Here is a 22,976-nt window from a genome sequence, read left to right as displayed (position 1 = left end):
TATAAAGTCTACAGTAGTGTACGATAATGTCCTAGGCATTTACATTTACTCACTACTCACTGACTCACCTACAGTGACTTCCAGTCCTCAAGGCTCCAAGCATGGGAGGTGCCCTATACAAGTGTACAAGTTTTTTACATTTCATACCATATTTTTAACTGTCCCTTTTCTATGTTTAGATACACAAATACTTACCATTGTGTTACAGCTGCCTATAGTATTCAGTACAGTAACATGCTGTCCAGGTGTGTAGCCCAGGAGCAACAGGCTATGCCATATAGCCTAGGCATGTAGTAGGTTATATAATACCATCTAGGTTTGTGTAACTACACTCTATGATGTTCACACAACGAAAATTATCTAAGGACACATTTCTTGGAATGTATCCCCATCATTAAGCAACCCATGATTTTAACTCAGTTTAGGAAAAGAAATGGGGGGATACTGATGAAACAAGATTGATGAGTTGATAATTTTTGAAGCTGAGTGATAAGCAAATGGAGATAGATTATACTATTCTATCTACTTCTGTATATATCTGAAATTCTCTTAAGAAAAAGTTAATTTGCTATGTATCATACTTGGGTCATCGAAGAAAATACAAACTGAAATCACAAACTTCTTGAAAAAAAATCATTCTGAAAGGATGACATATCAGAATGGGATACAGCTAAAACAGATTTTGGAGGAAAATTAGTAACATTAAAATCTGTATCAATAAAAATGAAAGTAGAAAATAAAACAATTATGTATCCAGCTCAGAAAGCCAGATAAAGATATTTATAATAGTCAAAAGGTGGATGCAACCCAAGTGTCCATCACTGGATATATGGATAAACAAATGTGGTACAATATGTAAATACAATGAAATATTATTCAGCCTTAAAAAGGAAATATTGATAAATGATACAATGTGAATGATCCTTGAAGACATCACACTAAATGAAATAAGCCAGGCACAAAAGGACAAACATTATATGATTCCACTTACATGAGGTACCTAGAATAGGCAAATTCATAGAAACAGAAAGAATAGAGGTTACCAATGGCTAGACAAAGGGGCAAATGGGAAGTTATGGTTTAATGGGTACAGAGTTTCTGTTTGGGATGATGAAAAGTCCCTGAAATGGGTAGTGGTGACGGTTGTACAATGCGAATACACTTAATGTCATTGTATTGTACACTTTAAAATGGTGAATTTTAGGTATTTTTTACCGCAAAAAAATTGATTTAGAAAAATCTTGAGTTCATAAATATACCAAAAACACTTTATCACTCACCTTTGGAAGTTGTTAGAGTATCAACTCTTAATTCTGAAAATAGTAAATAAAGCAAAGAATGAAGCATTTAGCCTGCCTTTTTTGTATCATTTTTATTTCAGGTTAACTAAATAATTGAATTACTTTATATCCATTTTTAAAGGAAATCTCATTTCTGACAATACTTTCCCTAAAAGAAGGACTTACATAATTTTCTTCCTCAAAGTTGGATTATTAATACCAATATGTTAAAATGTGTTAATTCTAATAGATATTGCCATTTTACTTTCACAGCTATCATTTTCAACACCTGAGAATTCTATATCTCTTTGAAAGCACTATTGTTTCTTTTATCAATTCTTTGATAAAGGGAAATGATTCTCATTTTAATTTTGCATTTCCCCAACTTTAATGAGGTTGAGCATATTTCCTTTTAATTGACCATATGAATTTCCTTTGTAAAATATTTATCTTTTGTCCATTTTTATATTAGGTTGTCTTTTTCTTAACTCTGCAATTTATGTTGCAAATGTAATTATTTCTCTTCTCACTGCCTTAAGCAAAAACCTCCAAAACAATCTTGAATAATTATGACATTATTTTGTTTACATAATAGAAATAGCTCAAATAGTTCCCTGATAATACAAATCAGCAGGAAATAGTAGGTTAAACAGCCTTTATCATTTTTTCTTTTTTAAGAGATGGAATCTTGCTGTGTAGCCCAGGCTGGAGTGCAGTGGTACAATCATAGCTCACTGCAGCCTTGAACCCCTGGGCTCAAGCAATCCTCCTGCCTCTGCCTCCCAAGTTGCTAGAACTACAGGTGCATGCCATCATGCCTGGCTAATTTTATTTTTTTGTGGAGACGTGGTCTTGCTATGTTATCCAGGCTGGTCTCAAAACTCCTGGCCTCAGGCAATCCTGCCTCAGCCTCCCAAAGTTCTGGGATTACAGACTTGAGACACTGTGCCCAGTCTCTTTATCATATTTAAGTAGTTTCATTATATTCCTATTTTTTCATTAGGAAGGGCTATCCCACTATCAAATATTCTTTTCCTTCATGTTAATTAATTACATCATTAAGTTCTTCAGTATTAAAATGTTTATCATTAAAATACACAAATATTTTCAGGTAAGAGAAATAATGTATTTAACATTTGCAAAATTAGTTTTTAAAATTTCATTGACACCTAAACAGACAACAAAATTTAAAAGTGCATTTACTAGTAACTTACTTTAAAATAAGTATGTAATTAAACAAATCAAAAGATAAAGTAACTTATCACTGTTATTTATTATTTTTCATAAAATGCATTTGCAGAAATGTTTCATCAGACACTGGTGCTACAAAAATAAATATAAAACAAATATACATGTTTACATATGTTACTTATAACATAAATACACATTATTTACATGTTCAAAAATTCCAAAACTCCAGCATGTTTTGTCCATGATTCTTAACATGTCTGAGAAGTACAGAAAACAATAAAAGCACAAATATACCACACACCATTTATATTTTTGCTTTTAAAAGACTGTTCAATACAAATATATGAACACAATAGGTTTGGGGATATATGTTCTAAGAGCAAAGTTAGGTGTTCTATTTTCCTCCATGATCACTATATTTGGTAAGTGATTCAAGTTTCATTTTGCTTTGTTCTCTCAAAATACATCCTTTAAGGTACAGATGAAAATTTTCTTTCATAGAATGGCTTTCTGAAGAAGTTATATTAAATAAAAAGTCACTTTACTTGAAAGCCAACAAAAAAGTTATTTATTAAACTTATATATCTGAAAGGAGTTTTAATCACTGAAAACTAGGAGTGGGATTAGAAAACATCAAAAGGATGGAAGAAAGACACTGTAATTTCTGTTTGATGTATTCTGGTAATTTTTCATCTTCTCCGTACCTAAGTGAAGCAAAAGGAAACAGATAAAACATAACTTAATTACTTGCTTCTTATGATAGTACCAAAAAGCATATTGTATTTTTCAGTAATTCCATGACAAGAAGCACCTCAGAAAAATTATACAAAATTATTAGATACCGAAATCAAATGATGCAGACCCATTTTGCTTCCTTTTAAAATAGACCAATTTCTAAACATATTCAAATAATAATAAAAAAATTAGATCACAATTGTGAACTAGCTTTATAATTTCTAAAGTAAGCCAAAAATATGGATTCCTCATTAAATTGAAAGCCATAATTCTAAAGAAAATACTAAGGTAAACATATTATTAACACATTTCTATTTAAATGTTAAGAATTTCCACTGACCATACCAAGTAAAATGTCAACATTTATTCTGTGAACATGGGTTCTACCTACTTTGCATCTGCATCCTTCTACTTTCTGGAACATCTGAAAGTGCTTTCAACAAAGACTCTCACGTTAAATAGTTCTTTAAGTGATGGTACTGCATGTATACACATTTAACAAAAATGCAATTGGTAGATATCCACAAATTATATTTGTTCCACATATTCCCACCTTAATAAGTAGTTCTCAAAAAGTAGCATGTTTGCATGGGCTTTGTCAGTAGCCTACTTCTTTTTAATAAGTCATTGTTCAAATGTGGAAACCAAACTACTGTTTGTTTTTCCTAATGCCCGATACCTTATTGTTAGCATGGTGCCTGGCACACATTTTCATGCAGAATAAAACATAATGCGAAAGTGTTTCAAACATTAATCACTTCACACTAAATCATGGGACTTACCCTTTCATTTGGAAGAAATAATTGGTTATCTCTTAAAAAAAAGATTTCTTGTTTCTATGTTCTTTTAAGTAAACTGTTTAGGTATTTAGGTACTTTGAACTTAGTAGTCCATTACTTCTGAAAGGGCCAACCTAGTTAGGCTATGTGATAAGGCTACAAGGGAATCCAACCACTTAGAGTGGATTATTCATGCCAATTGCCCTGCATTAATGTAGGTAGATAATCATAAAATATGCACAGGAGAGTATACGAACTGCAAAGAATAATTAACACAGTTTAAGGAATAGTATGATCATTGTCAAATTGAAAATAGTAACTTTATTAAATCATTTATTTCAACATATAAAGAAGGTAAAGTTATAGCAAAGGGCTGAATCTCAACTTAATCTAGAATCTTAAAATTGGTATTTTAAGAACTTACCTGGTCGTTTGACCATCTGGTGATGTATAACTGATAGAAGACACTCCTGCCTGCACGACCAGCTGTGACCCATCATTAAACTGAACCCACACAGCTCCACTAGTTAACTAGAAAAATAATAAGCATACACAATTACTATACAGTAGAGGGGCTGGGGTTTTTAAAAAGTACTCATATTTAACAAGTTTTCTACACAGTTAAAAAAACCCAACTCTCATAGGTGACTGCAAATTTTGGGGCTGTGGTAGTAGTAGCATTGGGAATTTATTCACGTGTTCTTTTTCAGATTATTCCTTTAATAGCTAGGACATTATAATATTTAAATTATTCTAAATGAAACCTGTTTCCCAATAATTTCCATTAGGGTATCTGAGTAGGTTTTTGATTGTTTTTTTCTCTATATAGTATTTCCTATCAAGAAGGGATTTAGGAAATGACTAAAGCAACACCTTCTTTGTCCTTAGGCCACAAGAATTTTTTCCCTGCCTGAGAATGTTACATCTTAGCCTTTGAAACTTCTTCACTCAAAACAGGGAGGCACACGGTACAGAGAAAAAAACATAGACATTGGAATCAGACTAAGGTTTACATCCAGACTCTGCTAATTTACAAGTATAGTGTAAGATTGTGTAAGTCAGTCTACCATTATGAACCATAATTTTACTATCTATAAAAGGAGATAATATCAACTTTACTATTTTGAGGGACAAACTAGACAATGTATGTGAAAACCATGATATCCCATAGCATGTATTCAACAAATGTTCCCTACCCCCGTGAAGTCCTCTGCTTCATTTTATCTCAATGGTAAGTACATGTGCCATGCTCAAAAGTCTCCAAGTTTCAAGCTTTTGGATAATCTACACATAGGTTCACAGCTACATAAAATTGTTTAAGTTTGAAACTCAATGTTGACTTTTTTTTTAAGGATACAGAGTCTCACTATGTTGCCCAGGCTGGCCTCAAACTCTTGGACTCAAGTGATCCCCCTGCCTCAGCCTCCTGAGTATGTGGGACTACAAGTGTGCACCTTTCACTTAACTTTGAAATGCAAAAATCCTTGCCTTCATTTGCCAAATGTTAGTTACTCTACTAATAGAGATTACAACTAATTTCTAAAATTTAAAATGTTCCACTGTTCTGAACTCCTCACAATTAGTCCTTATCATAACCTCTACTTTAAAAACAAAGGGCAGGATGGCCTCCCCAAACTCTGACCCACTGTGGCAGCTAGTAAAGGAGCTGAGCACAGCGGCGGGTAGCACCTGGGGCCCTGCGGGTAAAAGGCTGCAACAGGAGCTGATGACTCTCATGATGTCTGATGACAAAGGAGTTTCTTCCTTTCGAATCAGACAACCTTTTCAAATGGGTAAGGACCATCCATGGAGCAGCTGGCACAGTGTATGAAGTCCTGAGGTATAAGCTCTCTCCCTAGAGTTCTCCAGTGGCTACACTTACAATGCACCCATGGTGGAGCTCCTTATGCCCTACTACCACCTCAGTGTGGACACCCAGGGTAACATCTGCCTGGACATCCTGAAGGACAAGTAGTCTGCCCTGTGTGACGTCAGGACCATGCTGCTTTCCATTCAGGGCCTGCTAGGAGAACCCAACATCAATAGCCCTTTAAACATACATGCTACCGAGCTCTTGAAAAACTGAAAAACTCCACAGCTTTTAAGAAGTACCTGCAAGAAACCTACTCAAAGCAGGTATTTAGCCAGGAGCCCTGACCCAGGCTGTCCTGCCTTGCCTTGTATCTTTTTATTTTTTCCTTAGATGAAATGTCCCCTCCTTGATTTCTATATAGGACTCTGTATCTTGAGCTGTGGTGCTATTTTTGTTTTGTTTCTGTTTTTTAAATTAAGTCTCTGGTTGAGCCCTTGTAATGTATATTAAATAAATATATTTTTGTTGTTTTTTGTAAATAAATAAAAAGGGCAAAAAGTAGGTCACGCAGGCCCTAGCAGGCATTCTGTTATCAGCAATATTAGAGTTTTCCAAATGCATACAAACAAAAACAAAAATTAGAAATTTTAATGTAACCAATGTAAAAAGAAAAGTGTAAAAACTTCCTTGTAAAGAGAAGTCATTAAAATAATTATGTAAAGTAATAAAATTAAATAATTACTGCAGATAATATGGGATAAAGTAGCTTAGGAAAAGGCTGGAAAAGTAGGTAGGTGATAATAAAGCCACAGTAAGGCATTTTAATTTTATATGAAGGTAACTGGTAATTGTCTAATCAGTGTGAAAACCAAAAGAAATTCATACTGAGAAAATGCACTTTTCTAGAAACTTCTCACCTGTGTAGCCCAACCAACATTTTTCACAAAAACAGATTTCAAAAGTTGTGCTGATTTAGGAAGACAATCTTTTAGACTACTAGGAGAGATGTTTGTTCCAGAAGCTGTAGTTGCAAGACCAAGTCTTTCATTTGTAACCATCTACAAATAGTAAAGGACAGGAAGATATTATTCCTAAGCATTTTTATAAGCCAACTTCAGCAAAAGTAGAAAAGTACAGGATTTTCATTAGCTTAAAGTAATTTTTTAGAAACAAAAATTTCAAAACTAAAATGTAACATTACTGAAAATTAGAAAAATGCAGAAAAGAAAAAAAATCACAATTGCTGTTTTCATTTTGGTAGATTTCTTTTGTCTTTTTTCCCCCAAGGCATACTTTTTCACAGCTATAATCAGTATGTGTGCATACACAAACACACATACACACACACATACACAACCCCATTTCTTTAACATGGCATTTTTCTTCATTGGCATAATTAAGTAAATATATAATAAATTTATTTAACCACGAGCCTATCATGTATTTAGGCAGTTAAAGATATTTTACTAGTAAAAATGAAACAACCATATATGTATACGTTAATACATTGAACTTTCTCCCAGAGGGGTCAGATTAGGCCTCACTGAGGTTAACATTTAAACAGACACCTGAAAAATGAGAAAAAATTAGTCACATGAAGTTAAGAGCCTGGGGAAAAAGAGTTCCAGGCCAAGTGAACAGCATGCGAAAAAGTCCTTTGACATTCAAGCACAGATAATATGGGGTAAAGTGGTTCAGAATGAGGCTCGAAAAGTAGGCAGGCGATATTAAGGCCAGAGTAAGGCATTTTAATTTTATTAATATATGAAGGGTATCAGGCAAGTCACTGAAAGTTTTAAAGTACAGAAGTGACATATATTTACTTACAGAAGGATTAAGTATTGGTGCCTGTGTTTTAGAAGCAGCACTATTCATGACTATTCTACTCAAAGCTGGTCTATCTCTCACTGAGTAGTTTGGATCCACAGGAGGAGGAGGTGATAAGGCCTTCGGTGAACTAATACAACCAGGTTTTCTGAAGGAGAAACATGCGAATATTTCCCTTAGAGCTTTGAATTTACAGAAGACTAAATAATGTTTATAATGTAAACACTGTTTTCTTAACATATCCTATATATTTTAGCCATATGTTTAAAATTTTCATACATTTACCTTCCTATAATTATTGGGAAAAAGGAAGCACTCCTACTTTTCCTTTCCTCTTCTGCAATTGTGGATTCCAGTGCTAAACAAACACGATGACCCTATTTCAAAAGAAGAATGCTTTCTGTCATTTCACCTATGTCTTCTGTTATCATTATTAATTGGTATGAAAAACGTTTAAGTAGGTATGTACCTCATTAGCATGGTCCATATACATTTTTATGTCCTCTTTCAAGCTATTAACTTCACTTTCACCTTTTAAAGTATAAGATTTCCCAGTCTTTTCAATTACTTGAATTAAATCTTCTGTTTTGTGTATTTTTGCTCCTAAAAAATAAGCAAAAAACTATTCTTTTATCATTTCTTTAAATATTCCCAGACTTATATTCGTTATTATACCAGTATATAATGGCTCCTAGATCAAGGTATCACTTATATTCATTCATTGACCATTTATAAAATGAGATTCTCAAAGTATTCAATAAATATAGGTCATTCATTTTTTTTCAACATAGACCTGGTTTAAACCTGATACTTTTATATTTTATAATAAAAAACCACTGCTCTCATATAAAAACATAATTGAAGGATAGGTATAATTTTATGTGTACTGTGTGATATGTGTGCTGTGTGTCCCTTAAGGAGGAAACCTTATAGATTAAAAATAAATCATCTTTATAGAATAAATTTAGAAAATCAGACTGATTTAACCTTATCCTTTTTGCCACATTTGTCTCATAATTTGGTATATGTCCATTTGAGTTTCCAATAAGAAATAGGATGCTGTTAATCTCATGTGATTTTTATACCATCAATCTGGATGTAGTTAAATTGAGCTTATACTGTCTGAATGTTAAGGTCTTAATTAGCTCTAACTGATTTTGAGAAAAAAAAAAAAAAAACTGGAGTTAAGTAGGAAAAGAGGACTATTATACATAATATAGGATAAACTGTTTACAGGAAGGTATATATAAATAAATTTCGTTTAACATGATTTGACATGTAGTATATATGGTACTGTGCAATTTATATATACAGTTGTATATGTATCTTTAAAATTTGCTGTGTTAAACAAAAAAACACACATATACTACTAAATTACAGACTAAAAAAATTACCATTTCTATTTTGGTATTTTTTTAAACTTATCATCTTCTTTATCATTTCTAAATAGTACTTACCATCATAAAACCAAACCTCGAAATCAGCATCAGGAGAATTCTCCATCAAGACACATTTAGCATATCTTGTAAAGTAAGTGATTTTGGGAGACTTAGATCTTACAAGCTGTACAAATCTGGAAGCATATTGATATTTTCGCCAGTACTTTTCTAAGGGGAAAAAAGAAAGAAATTACTTAACATGAGGGAAGAAAAGTATTGACCTGATATGTAGTTTTATCTGTTTGCTTTGATTTCTAACAGGGATAGATCAGATAGGTTTTCTTATTCATTTCTAAAAGTCACCTCAATGAAATCTTACTATTCAGTATCTGTTTCCCCAATCCATAATATCCAGAAGCTGAACTGGGAATCAAATTTGGTTACCATAATTGTAAATGATCATTTAAGTACCACACCAATGATTTCAAAGGTCAAAAACTAGATACTTTATGTCAAATTTTTTAACATGATTCTAGTCAAATTCTAAACAAACTGCACAAATTATATTTGTGATATATGACTAATATTCTAGAGTTAGTTTTTACTTAACTAAGTAGACTAAAGTACCATTGTAACACACAATATGAATAAACACTGGATTAAAAAGGTAACAAATCTCACCAAATACAAAGTACAAGAACATGACCTGCTGTCTGACAAAAGTCAGGATAGTTAATATCATATCTATATATAGAGTTTTTATATATATATAAACCTACCATCTAAATTTATTCCCTAGTATACTTACATACCTGGTAAGTTGTCAAAACTGTACCTACTGATGTTGTCAGTAGGTGAGGGTGGTCTATCAGCAAGAGGAAAACCTCTTCCATCATTTGGATAATAAATAGTGATCTGCCAAAAAATATTTTAAGAATTCTAATTATTTGCTATTAAGTTAGGGAAATATATTTTGTTACTAAAAAGTATAAAAAGAGCTCAAATGTAACATTAAGTATTATTTTATAGGAAAATGTTAAATATTCTCTAAAAGTAATTATTTTACTTTATAAACTTAATCCAAAAGTTTAGATTTTGTTAATAGCTATAATTATTATTATAATTTTTTTTTCTTTTTTGAGACAGAATCTCACTGTGTTGCCCAGGCTAGAGTGCCGTGGCGTCATCCTAGCTCACAGCAACCTCAAACTCCTGGGCTCAAGCAATCCTTCTGCCTCAGCCTCCTGAGTAGCTGGGACTACAGGCATGCGCACCACGCCCAGCTAATTTTTTCTATATATTTTTAGTTGTCCGATTAATTTATTTCTATTTTTTTAGTAGAGACGGGGTCTCGCTCTTGCTCAGGTTGGTTTCGAACTCCTGAGCTCAAACAATCCGCCCGCCTCGGCCTCCCAGGGTGGTAGGATTATAGGCGTGAGCCACCGCGCCCGGCCATAATTATTTTTAAAACCACTAATTTATTTAAATATGTTTAGTATGCTCTTTTGGTTTTTGAATTCCAGAGACACTATCATATCAAAAAACCTTAAAGATAGCATTATAGAATGAATTTGAACGTTAAATGCTTAAGGGATGATTTGAAGTTGCAAGATAATAAAGTAACTCCACATTACCATATTTCCATCACTAGATATCTGAAGAACTTCTTTCACATATTCTCGAGATGTATAATCCTTTAGAAGCTCCACACATACCTCCTCCGAATCAAGTATGCTCACCTAAAAGAAAACCCACAAAAATAAATAACAATTCTTTTGTTTACTGCAACAGCTCTGACATGCATAATACTTAAAAGTACTTAACCATCGTAGAAACAAATATTAAAGTCAAAATCAGATAGCTGCTTCACGGCAACAGTCTAGATCCAGAGTTATACTTGAACACAACTGTGAACCATAAGGTGCAAGGTAAGAATGTATAATGAAGTGTGAACTGATAACCAGTAAGCAGAAAGAAAGCAGAAGGTAGGGTGGAGAGTAAGGACTTTGAAAAGACAATAGCAGGCCAAACAAAGGCAAGAATGAAGTGGGAAGTGAAATGGAAAACAAGGAACAGTATGAAGATAGGAAAGGAAAAAAAAAAAAAATCATTCCCAAATCACATATGACAGTTTTTAAACTCTAAACTTTCCTTCTTTTGTTTCAGATGTTAAAAAAAAGTCATATTTTCTGGTATAACTTTTAAGACTGGATTATATATAGAAACAATAAAAATAAAAGCAAAGGGATAATATTAAATATTAACTCACTGATTGGAATTGTGAATAAAATATTTAACACAGCATATAGTATTATTTTTACATGTTTTCCATTCAAATCTATTTTATTTAAATCTATAATTTAAAATTCAAAACTCACCAGTAGCAATTCACAATTCTTAAGAAGTTAGAGGGAAACAACAGCTATTTTTCCATAAACACCCATTCTTTCTCTTTAAATAAGTTTATCATGTACATACCCCAAAGTACAGGGACATTATAGGGAACTAAAAAATATCATGTCCTCAAGAATTGTATTCTCAAGAAAAATATTATAGGAACTTAGGAAAATAATAGACATACCACAGCCTTTTTGGTTTTCTGCCTGATTGGTTTTAACCTGTGAGCAATCAAAGGAGATGTAATGCTTCGTAATGTACGTTTCTGATGATAACCCAATGATGGTTCCACACCCATAGTCTTCCTTTGTTCAGGAAGAGGATCTAAGCCAAAAACAGATTCTTGTTGAATTATCTCAGGTTTACTGTGAAGTGCAGTCATATATTTCATGGTATTCAGCTGTTTTACAGAATGTGCATTATCAGAAACATTAGAGTTCATTTTGGCTTTTATATCAGTCCAGGCATTTCTTGATGTGTCCTGCAAATCTGGATGGCTTTGGAAATCTTGGTTTGAACTAATGCTGTTGCATTCAGTAGTTTCTCTTAAATGAGCTATAATATACATAGAATAAAGCAATTTAGTAAATAACCAAAAAAACAAGTCTATAGAAAACAATGTCATGCTGGTTATAATAGCATTTTTTTTTGAACAAAAGAAATCTAGTAAAAGAAAAAAACAAGAGCTCATAATTTTTCTAATAAATAAGCGGTTCAAGGTATGACATAGTAAGATAGGAAATTTAAAAGGGCATTTTAAGCCAGATCTTAAAGGAATACCTTTAGCATTCCTAAAATTAAGAAAAGATATTAATGGGAAATTTAATTTTTCAATCAAGAAAAACTAGTTACCAGAGGGTCACCTGCTAATTCTAAAGGAAGCAACTGCCACTGCTCCAACAAAAGCAGATTTGAGTTCCTAGGTATTCTACATGAGAAAAATATGTAAATTTACTCTCCCAGCTAAGGACTGTCTATCTCATCTTTACTTAAGAAATATGCAACAAAAAGAAAAAACAGTATATGAATAGTCTTAATATTATTAATATTACACATTTAGTTGCACCCACATTTTTAAAAAAGGGGTGGGGGACCTGCGGCCTTCTGATTTCAAAATTGTTCTTTTTTAAGCACCAAAGTAGGCAAGAAAAGCTTCATCTTTCTCTGCTGCATCCCTTTCAATAAAAGGATTTGTTCTGTAAAATTTGGATTCAGTCAAAAGGCCACACTTAAGGACCTAGAAGGCCACATGTGGCCTTATGGCTGCAAGTTCCCCATCCTTCATGCTAAGCTCTAAAATTTGCATTACAATTTTTTTCTTAAATGACTTTTTAGAAAAAGTCATTTCCCTCCCCAACTCTCACTATGAAATATTAGAAATATTTTCTATCAAATAATATACTTTAAAAGTGCAGCAGCACTACTAGATTATTATAAACAAAGTTATTTCTTCATCTCAGACAAGTCCATGTTACAAAATAAAAGTATCTGTAAACACAACAGATGTGCTCTTACGTACATGGCAGTTTTATAGTTTAAAAAACAAACTTTAATTATTATCTCTAACATACACAAATGAAAAGATTAATTCCCTTTTGGGCTTCTGAAAATAATATGTTTTAAACAAAGAAAGAAAAGAAAAAAAGAATAGACTCTTGAGATGACATACACTCTCTACTTAAATTATAGCTATATTATGCACTCATTGTCTGTGAGGTAACACAATACTTAGTAAACCTCCTCTCCATATGTTTCTTTTTTATTCTCTCTTTTTGCCATCATTATTTCCCAACGCACCTTCTGTGAATCTGTCATGTTCACTAATGAGGAAGGTTTAACTGTCAAACTCTATATCTGTAAATAAAATAACGACTTGAATGATTGTTTAAAAATGTTTAGGTTTTAATATGTGTATTTCGGTGTGAGGCTGCACTGGTAGATGGCAATGTCCGTATCAGCTTCTACTTAAAAATATGGTCAACCATCTTTTGATTATTTTATAGGCACTGATAGTAGATGCTTATTATAGAGAGGCTGCAAGAGCACAGGGGTTAAGAGCAAAGCCTCTGAGCCAGACTGCTTGGGTTGGAATCGTGGTTCTTCTACTTAATGGTCATGCAGCTTGGGCAAATTAAGCTCTGTATACTATAACTTCCTCATCTGTAAGACAGGTATAATAAGAGTATCTTCCTTATACCTTGTTTTGTGAGAATTTAGTAAGTTAACACATATGTTAAAAATCAAGGACAGTGGCTGACTTATAGTGAATATTCAAAATGTGTTATTATATTACTATTGTTGTAATACAGCTTTATTAAAATTTATCAGAAATGTTTTATTTTCTTAAGAAAACTGAAATAGAAAGCTACAATGCTTAAGAGGTGTCCAAATAATTTTTTTTCCTCATCCTATCCAATGAAATTAATTTTTGGTTAAATACGCCATTAAAAACTCACCATTTATTTGTAGATTCCCAAACCACTGTTGGACCATTTCAGTTTGAGGTGACTGGTCTGAAAATGGAAAAGGAGTTTTTCCTGGACAAAGATGATTGGAGCTGAACAAACAAAAAAACAAATCACACAAACTAATAAAAAATCGTCAGGTAACTTTTTAAGATAAAAATATTAGAAAAGGAAGACTTCTTCTGATTTGAATACCTGAAAATTTTAGAATAACTGTAGAAAATAATATTTGCATAACTAAATTGTCTCTAAAAAGCTAAAAAAAACCTCATGCTAAAAAACTCATTACACTGTGACAATGTTTCTACATTGCTACTGCCCTCTTATAATTTAAACATAAAAATCATAGAAAGATCAGAAGAAAAACAAATAAATACTACAGTAACTAAAAAATTAGTGTTCATGTTAGAAGCAGTCAATATTATCGTTACTCATCACTCAGGTTCAGTTTTTCTATTTCTCTACGTATAGTTAGAGTATTTTAGAGGTCAGACATGTCTAATATATGTCACTTTACACTGCAGAATTGCTCCATATATAAAATAAAAAATGAAACTAAAAATTCCCAAGTATTAAATACATTCGTGAACACATATGCTCATTTAAAAAAAATTCTTAACCACATTCAAGATCTAATTCTAATTGTCTTCCTAATAAGAAATGGAAATCATAATTAAGAAGTGACTCAGGAGCATCTGACCGTGTTTAAAAAAAGACATTCATTGTCTTGGTAACCTCCCCTTAGATGCAGCTTCATATTTGTGCTAGTACAATGTTTACTGAAAAATAAAATGCTTTTGATAGAATTATTCTTACAGTGCTTGATTGATACCAGGTCTTTCAAAAGATCCAGAACTATTAGATGTCTTTTCTTTAAACAAGTGAAAAATATTGACATTGCTGTTTGTAGATGAGTATCTCTCTTCATTTTCATCTACTTCCGATCTCTTGGACTTTGAAAGCACTTCTGCTGAGTGACATCGTTCCATTGTATATGTTTTTGCTTGAGATTGACTATTAGAAGTCCCAGACCTATCAGACGAATGGGCTCTACGAAGGTATCGAGAACGTGGCCTTTCTTCTGCATCTTGGATTACTCTGCCCCTTCCACTATTACTGGTTTCTTGTTCTTGATTTCCCCACTGATTATAAAAACTGCTTCCATCGCCTGAAGAAGAAAAATCACTTGAATTTTTATTCTTTGGAAATATAGTCATTTTATTTGGGAGTGGCTGACCAAGCAGAAGTCTTCTTCTGTCAAATAAACTACCACTTACACTGGTACTGGAAGAAGCCGTCATTGCAGTAGAAATTGTGGCATGCCCACTATCAATTGAGTCTTCTACAGTTCCTAAATCTTTACTTTTTGTTGAAGAATTTCGGGACATAAAAGGATGGTCTAATACTGAAGACAGACTTAAACGATCTGCCGGATTTCTACGAAGTAACTGGTGAATAAGGTCCTTGGCTTCTCTTGACAAAAAAGTTGGCATTTCATAATCTGCCAAAACTACTTTATTTAAGGTGTTCTTGACTGTGTCAGTGTCAAAAGGTGGTCTCCCGATAAGTAATGTATAAAACATACAGCCCAAGGACCAAATATCAGATTCAAGTCCATGTGCACTTCGAGTTGCAATTTCTGGTGAAATATAATTAGGAGTTCCACATAATGTATAGTGCTTTTCATGTGGCATTTTCAACTGAGTTGCCAGCCCAAAATCAGCAATCTTGATGTTCATATTACGAGTAAGTAAGAGGTTAGAAAGTGTGAGGTCCCGGTGTAATATACCATGAGAATGAAGATACAACATTCCTGTAATGATCTGGTGCATGAAGTGTCGAGCTGTTGGATGCAAAAAAGAGAACTTAACAATTTAGAAAATCTGGAAGTTTAGTATTTAAAATACATTATGAACCCACATACATATGCTTGAATATTACATTAGAACACTGGCTTGCAGCTTAGATTTACCAACCAAAATACCACTCTGATGATATCATAATATTGTCTAATTCCCTTTAAGAGAATTAGGTACTCCTTTTATAATCTTTATTCTTTCCAACCAATGAACTTTCCGCATAAGAAAAGATTAATGTTTTTAGCAGTTGGGAGTTATTAGGGTAACTAGAGTAACCCTAAGTCCAAAGCAATTAATTATTTATTAACTACACAAGCAATTCACAAATATATTCTAATTGTAAAAAAGAAAAGCTAAAGTTTCTTTGATGCCTCACAAACTCTCCCAAGATGTAATCACTGTCAACAATTTGTATGTATTCTTTTATACATTCTTCTGCTTGCTTACATACATTTAAATCTATGGAAATACCTGTCATAAATGCTTTTTAGATATAAAAATGGTATACAAATATATAGTTTCATTACTTTTATTCCCACTTCACAATATTTCTTAGAGATATTTCTATGTCAGTACCACAGACCTTTATTTTATTTAATTGCTGTTGGTGAACACTTGGGTCATTTCTGAAATTTCATGATTACAAAAAAATACAGTAACATTCTCGTACATGATTGTTTTCTTGTATATATATGCATGGGGTGTTTCCCTATGGCAGATTCAAGATGTAGAATCACTGGGATGAAGGATGAGAAAATTTAGTATTTCATATCTTGCCAAATTACACTCAAAAAGGCTGTATTTTCATGCACATCCTCTTTAACATTAGGCAGTCTCAATTCAGTAAGTAAAAAAATGGCACCTCATTATTATTTTGGTTAGCATTCTCATGTTACTATTGGGCTTCAGCATCTTTTCATGTTTACTGGCCATTTGTATTTTCTCTTCTGTGAAAAGTCTGTTCATATCCCCTGTCCAATTTTCTATTCAATTATCTTTTTTCTTTTTAGGCATGCCCTATATCTTTTAATACAGTGTTAATTTTTCAGCCATATATCTTGCAAATATTTTCTTACTATCTTCGTCTTTTAACTTTGTTGAAAGTGTCTTTTGTCCCATAAAGTTTTTATTTTAATTGAAACTGGTAATTCTTTTCCTTTATTGCTTTTGCAGATTCTGTCTTATTTAATAAAGCCTTATTTTATTATAAAAATATTATGAACAATGCAGTAGTCATCAATATGCACACGAATTGTTTTTCAAGTCATATTATTTCTTCAAAATAAACTTCCAGCAATGGGATCTGAACATTTCCATAACTCTTAATACACGTGACCAAACTGTTTTCCAAGTGGGTTATAGATTCAAATGTACAAGAAGCCTGTCAGCAACTACCTTTCTTATGTAAGCTGCAATCTCAGTTAAAAGGGCAAGATAACTTGAAAACAATCATTTCTGTGACAATGTATGGACCTTATTTGATTCTGATTTGAACTGTAAAAAATTATTTATGAGAAACTGGTCAAGTTTGAAACTGACTTATGTATTTCATAGTAAGGGATTATTAGGTGTGATAATGACTGTGGTTATGTTTTTAAAAAAGTCTCTATCTTGTAATGATATATTCTAGACAATTTATAGTTAAAAAGATGTCTATAATTTGCTTCAAAATTCTCTGGCAAATCACATGAGTAAAAAGGGTACTGATGAAACAATCTGACCATAAGTCAACAGTTTTGGAACCTAAGTGTTAAGTTCAAGGGGGTTCATTATAAAATGTTTCATATTTTCTATATAAATAGTTTCAATGGTTATTTGTGCTTGATTTACAACTGCTTTATAGTCATCAATGGCATTCAAAAAGCTTTTTAGAACTGAAAGGATACACACTGAATCACTAACAATGATTTAATTTAAAATGTGATTTGGGGGATGGAAGGATAACCAATTTCTTACTTCTGTAATGCTTCAATTATTTTAATTAACAGCTTTTGCAAGGGGGAACCTAAAGTTATAACTGAAACAGTTTTACCAAATATTACAAAATAGCACATACTTCAAAACTACATTTTAAAATGCACAATTTTTATCTTATCGCTCCACCCCCACCCCAAAGAAGCCTACCTTCATTTTCTGAGAAAGGTTTCATCCTGTTCTTCAGATACCTGTTCATTTCTCCATTATGGCACATTTCTAATACCAGATACACATAATTGTTATCTTCAAAATAGTTATATAGCTGAAACATGAAAAGGCATAAGAAATTATAGTATATAAAAATTCAGTCTCTTTGGCCACCTCTATAAAATTTGTATCTTACCTCCAAGATAGAAGGATGTTTCAATTGGCAATGTATTTTCACCTCATTTTGGACTCTCTGTACCATTCCTGCTTTGTACATGGCTTTCTTATCTATCTAAAAATAACAGAGAAGAGGTTTAAATGTTAATAAACTTTCAAATGTGAAGCGGTTAAAAGTCGACTTTGAAAAGAAAGTATACTCTAATTTAAAATAGTCTTAAGTCCTTTTATCTACATCTTTGAGATCAACTTACTCTATTTTTTCCCATGCATGTGGGAGTGCCTGGCAAAGTTGACACTCAGTAAAAGTTTGCCCAATGCATTCTAATACCCTCTCTCAATTTAAAGAATTTAATGGCACAACTATCCTACCTACAAAAAAAAAAAAAAAAAAAATCCAAATTTAGCCAAGCTTTAAAACAAAATTTCCCTTCCCTTTTCTAACTGGTTTACATAAATGATTCCTAATTTGCTCATGTTTTATGTTACTCTTATTAGACTGACTTCTAACAAGAATAGTATTTTGGATTAACTGTTACAGTGTAATATAAAACTATACACAATGTATTCCTATCATATTAACAGATTACTTATTTGATTCCTACCCATTATTCCAAGTATGCATAACTACAACATACACTAGTCTACTGAACGTTAATGAAGATAAAACACTTAAGCAAGGTCAAGGTTTTCCGAAAATGTTCTTAAGACATTACTGTCTTCTGCCTATGCAATGTGTTCTTTACACCATACTCAAAGAAAAGGCTGATAGATAAGGAGTTTCTGACATCTTGTACTTGCATAGTACAGGAGAAGATTTAATATATTCTTACCATTTTGATTGCAACTTCCAAACCAGTGTGAATGGACTCAGCTCTGTAGACACCAGCAAATGATCCTTTACCGAGCAGACTTCCAACTTTAAAATCCTTAAAAATTAAAATTAAAGATTATGTGTCATGACTCACAGGAGTAGAAAGGAAGATGGAAAGGGGCTGGAATAAGACGATAAAATGCATGGAGAGGGGAATTTGACAAAATTCAAGCAGGTATTACACCTCGATACAGTAGGTGTCAGAGATGGAAGGCATGTTGACGCCTTGTGGGGCTCACTGAACTTTCAGGCTGGGCTCGTTGATGGAGTACCCTAATAATCTGGTTTCTCAACTTCAGTGCAGCCTCAACTCCTTCCTCCCACCTCCAGCCAACCCGTGGGAACCTAGGGCCTGGTCAGAATCCCGCCGCAGCTCCCGCCGGAGGTAACCGCCATCCCCTCGGAGGAGGAGGAGGTAGCCTTGCCCTACTCTAGCGCGGCAGCTCGGGCGGGATTGCTTACAGGGAACCTCAGTGCCTAGGGACAAGGGCCGGGATGCCAGCCACTCACCTGTCCTGCCGCCCCCGCCCCCGCTACAGTCTCTGGGGGGCGGGCCGCTCCGCCCCCAAATAGCCGAGGCCAGGGCGGTTGGGAGCCTCCCAAAGCACTCACCCGCCCGCCCCGGAGCCGTTAGCTTCGCTCGTCCCGCTTCCCACCGAGGTCTCGAGTCCAGACACTCGATTCCCTCCCACCCCGTCGCAGACTACCGACCTCGATCTTCTCCCCGATGCAGGTCGCCATATTTCCAGGCCCCGGCCTGTGTTTCCCGGATTAGCTTCCTTCACGCAGTCCCTTCGAGGCAGCGCTCCAAGCAGCCAGCCGGTCTTGGCGCCCATCAGGCTTGGCTCTCTAGGCCGCCGCTCCCGGCGACGACGGGAAAGCCACCGAAAGTTCTCCGTGACACCTTCCGAGGCCTGGGCGGTGCCTCTGTACTCCCATTTTGAAAAACTCCCGCCGGTTGCCGTCGTAGCTAGGCTGGCAGTGTCGTAACGAGGCGCGCGTGCGCAGTAGGCTCTTCTTCGCGGCCCGCCTAGGGTCCTAGGCCTCCGGGCCGCCGTCCGGAAGCGCTCGGGCGGCCTCGAGCTAAGCCACGAGGGGCGTGCGCGGTATACCGCTCAGAAGACTCGTCGCTTGACCGATGAAAAACGTTTATAGTCGATCGGGTTACTTACTTCACGGTCTGAAAAACTACTTCCAATTCATTCCGGAAAGGGTTTAAAACTGTTTTAAATTTTCAAGTGTGTAGACTTGACAGAAAAGCACAGGAAAAAAAAAGTTCCTTGCTTAAACGAACACTATTTACAGCACTACGGCTTATTCCATAGTTTTTCATAACTGTAATTAATGTTTATGATGCTTTAAGAAAACAAACTCCATTATTTTTATTGGTAAACTATTAATTATTATAAAGTCATTTTTGTAGTAATTTACCATTAAAAGATCTCGCACACACTGATCTGAATGGATCAAAAGAGACCTCTGTAAGGTTGGAATGGTCTGTGTTTTTCAGATGAGAAAATTGTGATGCTCAGGAAGGAGGTGTAAGAAACAGAACTAGTGCACAAACTTTGATCCTCTGTTTCTAATTCGAAAGCTCTTTCTTCTGTGTTAGTGGATGTATCGAGTTTACTTAAGTTTGTCTATATGGAAGCTGTAAAAATATCTCTGCTCAGAGAAAAGTAAACATTTTTCCTTCATTTGTGGAAATCCTTCCTTAAAGGTTATGTTATCATGTTTGAGCAGTTCTCATTTAGATCCCAGATTCTACTCTTCCAATTAGACTTGCTTTTGCTGTTGACTTTTCAGAAGTTCTTATAATTCATCTTTTTTTAATGTGTTGTTTTGAAATAATTTCAAACTTACACAAAAGTTAGAATAATAGAGAACTCCTGAATTGTCCTTTAGTCAGATTCAACAATTCTTACCATTTTACCACATTTGTTTTGGGATTTTCTTTATGTAATATACATGTATACATTATGTAGTAATATATAAATATTATAAGCCTATTATGTTTTATGAATCATTCAAGAATAGGTTGCATACACTATTTTTTTTTTTTTTTTTTTTTTTGAGGCAGAGTCTTGCTCTGTTGCTGGGGCTGGCATCAGCCTAGCTCACAGCAACCTCAAACTCCTGGACTCAAGTGATCCTCTTGCCTCAGCCTCCTGAATAGCTGGGACTACAGGTGTGCACCACAATGCCCAGCTAACATTTAAAATTTTTTGTAGATACAGAGTCTTGCTATGTTGCCTAGGCTGGTCTTGAACTCCTGGCCTCAAGCAATCCTCCTGCCTCAGCCTCCCAAAGTCCTGGGATTATAGGAGCCCCTGCACCTGGCCTGTCTTCACTTTTTTTTTCTTTTAATCTTACTCTCCATCTCTTGCATGGAATGTCTTCACTTTTGAAGGATATTTTCACTAGGTATAGAATTCTAGGTTGGCAGATTTTGTTTTCCTTCACTACTTCAAGCAGTGGAGATTTCATTCCTTTGCCTCTTGGATTCCTTCATTTCTACTGAAATGTCAGCCTTTAGTCTTTTGCTCTGTAGAGGAGTAAGAGTCTTTCTCGTTTTCAACAGTTTTATAATACTCTTAAAAGATGGCCATTATATTGGAGCTTTGTTACCAAGGAGGAAAGTAGTAAAAGGTGAGGTAAAAGAGTTAATGGTACAGATCCTTTAGGACCTTGGCAAGTCATGGTGAAGACTTTGGATTTTACTTTTGAGTGCTTTGGAAAGTCATGGAGTGTTCTAACCAGAAGAGTAAAATATGATCTGATGCAAGTTGTGAAAGGATCAAATTTGAATTCCATGTTGGGATAGCTGTCATGAGGGCCAGTACACTATTGCAATAAGGTGAGAGATGGTGGCTTAAACTAAGGAGTAGTATAAAAACCATAAATGAGTAATCAGTTTTTCAGCAAATTAAGGTAATCATATTTTTTCCTTAATTTGTTAATATGGGGAAAGATGTAGGTTTTCTAATATTAATCCACCCTTGCATTCTTGGGTTACACTAATTTGATAATATACTTTTTATATATTTATGAATTCACTTTGCTATTTAGATTTATAATTTATTGCATCTGTGTTCATGAGTGAGTTTAGAAAAGTACTTTTGTTCCTCATCAATCTTTTTTGGTTTGGTATCATGAATATACAGTGAAACTGGTTTTATATGAGGAGTTCGGAAGTATTCTTTTCCTAATTTCTAAAATACTTAAAACAGACTTATTCCTAGAATATTTGTAAAACTATCTGGGCATGGCACTTTAATTTTTTTCTAGAGTCCAATTCACACAGGAGTTGTATATTTTTAACTCAAAATCAATTTCTGTAATGCTTACGTGTTTTCTTTTATCAATTTTGCTAAAGGCTTATGTGTTTTGTCTTAAAAGAAATTTCAGATAGAGGTTTTGATTTTGTTGAACTTTTATTGCGTTATCTATTACTTCCTGGTATTATTTCCTTCCCATTTCTTTAGGTTTACTTTGCTGTTTTCTGCCTCTTTACTTGGATGATTATGTCATTAAATCTTCAATCTTCATTTGAAGTATATGCATTAAAGCATATTAACTTCTAAGATGGTGTATCAGTTACATCCTTTACCAAGTCTTACATGCAGCTTCCATTCATTTAAAAACTGTTCATCTCTTATGTGTCAGGCATCCTTGTAGTTGCTGTGGAAAGATAAAAATCCCTGTCCTTATGGAGCGGTAAGAAACACTTTTATATATATACACACACACATATTATACATATATATACGCTCTCCTCAACCCACACACACAGATAATGCAATGGCAAGAACAGGGAACATCCAAAAGGGATTGAGATTTAAGGGGTACAGATACAATTTAAAGTTTATATTCATTGTCATTTGTCTAAAAGTATTTTCTAATTTTCAACATGATTGGAAATTTCTAGAATTTAATTACTTCAGTTCAAACATATGCACATATGGAATGTCTTGGACTATTTTCATAGGCGATTTGATAAAAAATTTTAATTTATTGATACATATTTGTACATATTTATAGGGTACAGGGGGTATTTTGTTACATGCATAGAATGC

The 22,976-nt window shown here is 34.0% G+C and overlaps 1 protein-coding gene and 1 pseudogene across 2 annotated transcripts; one reads left to right on the top strand and one right to left on the bottom strand.

Moving 5' to 3' along the window:
• Positions 1 to 2,384: 2,384 nt before the first annotated feature.
• Positions 2,385 to 19,894, bottom strand: PLK4 (polo-like kinase 4). 2 transcript variants are annotated; one of them, XM_012643288.1, is made up of 16 exons: positions 19,612 to 19,894; positions 18,860 to 18,955; positions 18,046 to 18,141; positions 17,850 to 17,964; positions 14,683 to 15,709; positions 13,858 to 13,958; positions 11,586 to 11,956; positions 10,639 to 10,743; positions 9,817 to 9,919; positions 9,083 to 9,232; positions 8,095 to 8,228; positions 7,911 to 8,002; positions 7,626 to 7,773; positions 6,716 to 6,856; positions 4,410 to 4,516; positions 3,017 to 3,175 (listed from the first exon to the last, which is right to left on the bottom strand). In XM_012643288.1, exons 1-16 carry the CDS (start codon positions 19,639 to 19,641, stop codon positions 3,073 to 3,075), a joined length of 2,919 nt encoding a protein of 972 aa, XP_012498742.1. In that variant the 5' UTR covers positions 19,642 to 19,894; the 3' UTR covers positions 3,017 to 3,072. The 2 variants fall into 2 exon arrangements, with proteins under 2 accessions (XP_012498743.1, XP_012498742.1); XM_012643289.1 differs by lacking the exon at positions 18,046 to 18,141 and having other exon boundaries at positions 2,385 to 3,175.
• On the top strand, positions 5,685 to 6,142 carry LOC105809477 (annotated as a pseudogene).
• Positions 19,895 to 22,976: the final 3,082 nt, after the last annotated feature.

Source organism: Propithecus coquereli, unplaced genomic scaffold (assembly GCF_000956105.1).
Source record: "Propithecus coquereli isolate 6110/MARCELLA unplaced genomic scaffold, Pcoq_1.0 Scaffold195, whole genome shotgun sequence".
NCBI classification, from domain to species: Eukaryota; Metazoa; Chordata; class Mammalia; order Primates; family Indriidae; genus Propithecus; species Propithecus coquereli.
Note: the sequence above shows the minus strand (reverse complement) of the source record. Positions and strands in the feature narration are given on the sequence as shown.